This window comes from Dictyostelium discoideum, assembly GCF_000004695.1.
Source record: "Dictyostelium discoideum AX4 chromosome 2 chromosome, whole genome shotgun sequence".
Classification (NCBI taxonomy): domain Eukaryota; phylum Evosea; class Eumycetozoa; order Dictyosteliales; family Dictyosteliaceae; genus Dictyostelium; species Dictyostelium discoideum.
In genome coordinates this window covers 1,766,724-1,769,223 of record NC_007088.5, presented here as the reverse complement: position 1 = coordinate 1,769,223, position 2,500 = coordinate 1,766,724, and the positions used below count along the sequence as shown (strand labels likewise).

The window sequence follows — 2,500 nt, the reverse complement described above, 5'->3', positions numbered from 1 at the left end:
TTTTTATCAAATATTGAAGGGCTACTATTTGCAGCATCTGAGCTAGTTGGGGATGATAAAGATTGATTCTGTTGCTGTTGCTGCTGTTGTAGTTGCTGTTGCTGTTGTTGTAGTTGTTGTTGAATTGTTTGTTGTTGTAGTTGCTGCTGTTGTAGTTGCTGTTGCTGTTGTTGTTGTTGTAGTTGCTGTTGTTGTTGTTGTTGTTGATGTTGTTGTTGTTGTTGTAGTTGATGTTGTTGTTGTTGATGTTGTTGTTGTTGATGTTGTTGTTGATGTTGTTGATGTTGTAGTTGATGTTGTTGATGTTGTTGTAGTTGTTGTTGAATTGTTTGTTGTTGTTGAATTGTTTGTTGTTGTTGGATTGTTTGTTGTTGTTGTTGTTGTTGTTGTTGTTGTTGTTGTTGTTGTTGTTGTTGTTGTTGTTGTTGTTGTTGTTGTTGTTGTTGTTGTTGTTGTTGTTGTTGTTGTTGTTGTTGTTGTTGTTGTTGATGATGCATTTGCAATTGAAATTGTTGATAATTTGAATAAAATTGTGATAATTGTGGTGATGATGTAGAAGTTGGTGAAGAAATTGATGCTTGTTGATTACCAAATGGTAATTGTTGTGACATTAAAGGAGATGGTTGTTGTTGTGGTTGTTGAGGTAAAAATAGATTGTGGGGCTGTGATTGGTATCCACGAGATGGAAAGGTTTGATTGAAGCAATTTATAAAGTTATTATTGGCTTGAGGAGTACCTGGTAATAAGTTTTGACTAGTGCTATATTTCGGAGGGTAGCCTCCATACATATCATCTTGTTCAATATTTGGCAAACCATATAATGGGCTTTGAAAAACACCGTATGGCATTGAAACTGGTGTAAATGGCGGATTTGTTGATTCTTGATATTGCTGTTGTTGTTGTTGTTGTTGTTGTTGGGAATGGTTAATTTGACCATGATAGTTATATTGTGGAGGATAATTTGGTTGTTGAGGATGTTGGTGGGATAAAAGTTGTTGTTGATTATGTTGCTGTTGCTGTTGCTGTTGCTGTTGCTGTTGTTGGTACATTTGACTATTGGGGTCATTTGATTGGAAAGCTATTTGTTGAGTATACCTATTTTCAGTATTATAATTTTGTTGTGAATGTGGGTAATAGTAATTTTGATTATGATTTTGATTTTGATTTTGATTTTGATTTTGATTTAAATTTTGATTTTGATTTTGATTTTGATTTTGACTTTTGATTTTGGTTTTGATTTTGGTTTTGATTTTGATTTTGATTTTGGCTTTGATTTGTAAAGGGTAGCACAGGTATTGGGGGTGATGGATTGTGTCCATCTGTTAGGAAATTGTTTGGATATTGGTGTTTTGGTGGATTTTGCTGGTTATAACCATAGTATTGACAGTTTGAGTTAGGGGAACAACAATTTGGTTGATTATTAGAATTATTATTAATATTATTATTATTATTAATATTATTATTATTATTAATATTAATATTATTATTATTATTATTATTATTATTATTATTATTGTTACTATTATTGTTGTTGTTATTGTTGTTATTATTGTTGTTATTATTATTATTATTATTATTATTATTATTATTATTATTATTATTATTATTATTATTATTATTATTATTATTATTATTATTATTATTATTATTATTATTATTATTATATTGTTGAGGTTGGTGTTGTTGAGAATTATAGTTAATACCGTATTGATTATGATTTTGAGAATTTGGACCAAATGAATTAAATATTTGATTTGAAGCAGGTGAAGAGGTTGAGGATGAGGTTGATGTGCTACTACTTGGTGAAACACTTGGTGGCGAATTTTGTCTTTGTAAAAGTTGTAGTTGTTGTTGGTATTGTAGGCTTTGTTGTTTTTTCTTTGTTAAAATATTTTCTTTTTTTTCTTTTTTCTTTTCTTTTGGATTTGTTATTGCTGTTGATGGTATTTTTTTTTGTGGAGAATTCTGCCTATTTGTAGTAGTAGTTGTAGTTGTAGTAGTTGTGGTGGTAGTAGTCCTATTATTACTTTGACCACCAGCATCATCATCATCATTATCAATATCTTGATCAGAAGTTTCACTTGTATCGCTTTTTTTATAAATTTCACTTTCGCTATCATTATCATTATTATTTGGTTGTTGTTGTTGTTGTTGTTGTTGTTGTTGTTGTTGTTGTTGTTGTTGTTGTTGTTGAGGTTGAGGTTGAGGTTGAGGTTGTTGAGGTTGTTGTTGTTTTTGAGTTTTCTTTTTATTTTTTCCTGTTGAACCCACCCTAAATAAATATTCTCTTTTTAATTTTAATAGTGGTGGACCACTTGCACCAGATAATTTTACAGTACCCCAACCACTACAATTATTTCCGCTTATTGTACGAGTCCAATGTGTAGGATTTGTGAAAGAAACACCATTCGTATGAATTTCCCCATTTAATAAAATAACACCTGTATACGAAACACCTCTATAACTATATTTCACCTCTTGATTTGGTTTAATTAACCCA

At 30.4% G+C, this 2,500-nt stretch overlaps 2 protein-coding genes across 2 annotated transcripts in view; both read right to left on the bottom strand.

The window, feature by feature from the left end:
• The window catches only part of DDB_G0272534 (hypothetical protein), a gene marked incomplete at both ends in the record, with an annotated part of 1,959 nt that extends 910 nt beyond the window's left edge, over positions 1-1,049 (bottom strand). The window contains one exon of the mRNA XM_640002.1: positions 1-1,049. This exon is cut by the window's left edge and continues 910 nt beyond it. Coding sequence (XP_645094.1) covers positions 1-1,049 — 1,049 coding nt within the window.
• A 97-nt stretch (positions 1,050-1,146) lies between these two features.
• DDB_G0272516 (hypothetical protein) overlaps positions 1,147-2,500 on the bottom strand; it is a gene marked incomplete at both ends in the record, with an annotated part of 1,398 nt that continues 44 nt past the window's right edge. Inside the window, one exon of the mRNA XM_640001.1 lies at positions 1,147-2,500. This exon is cut by the window's right edge and continues 44 nt beyond it. Within this exon, the coding sequence (XP_645093.1) occupies positions 1,147-2,500 (1,354 nt within the window).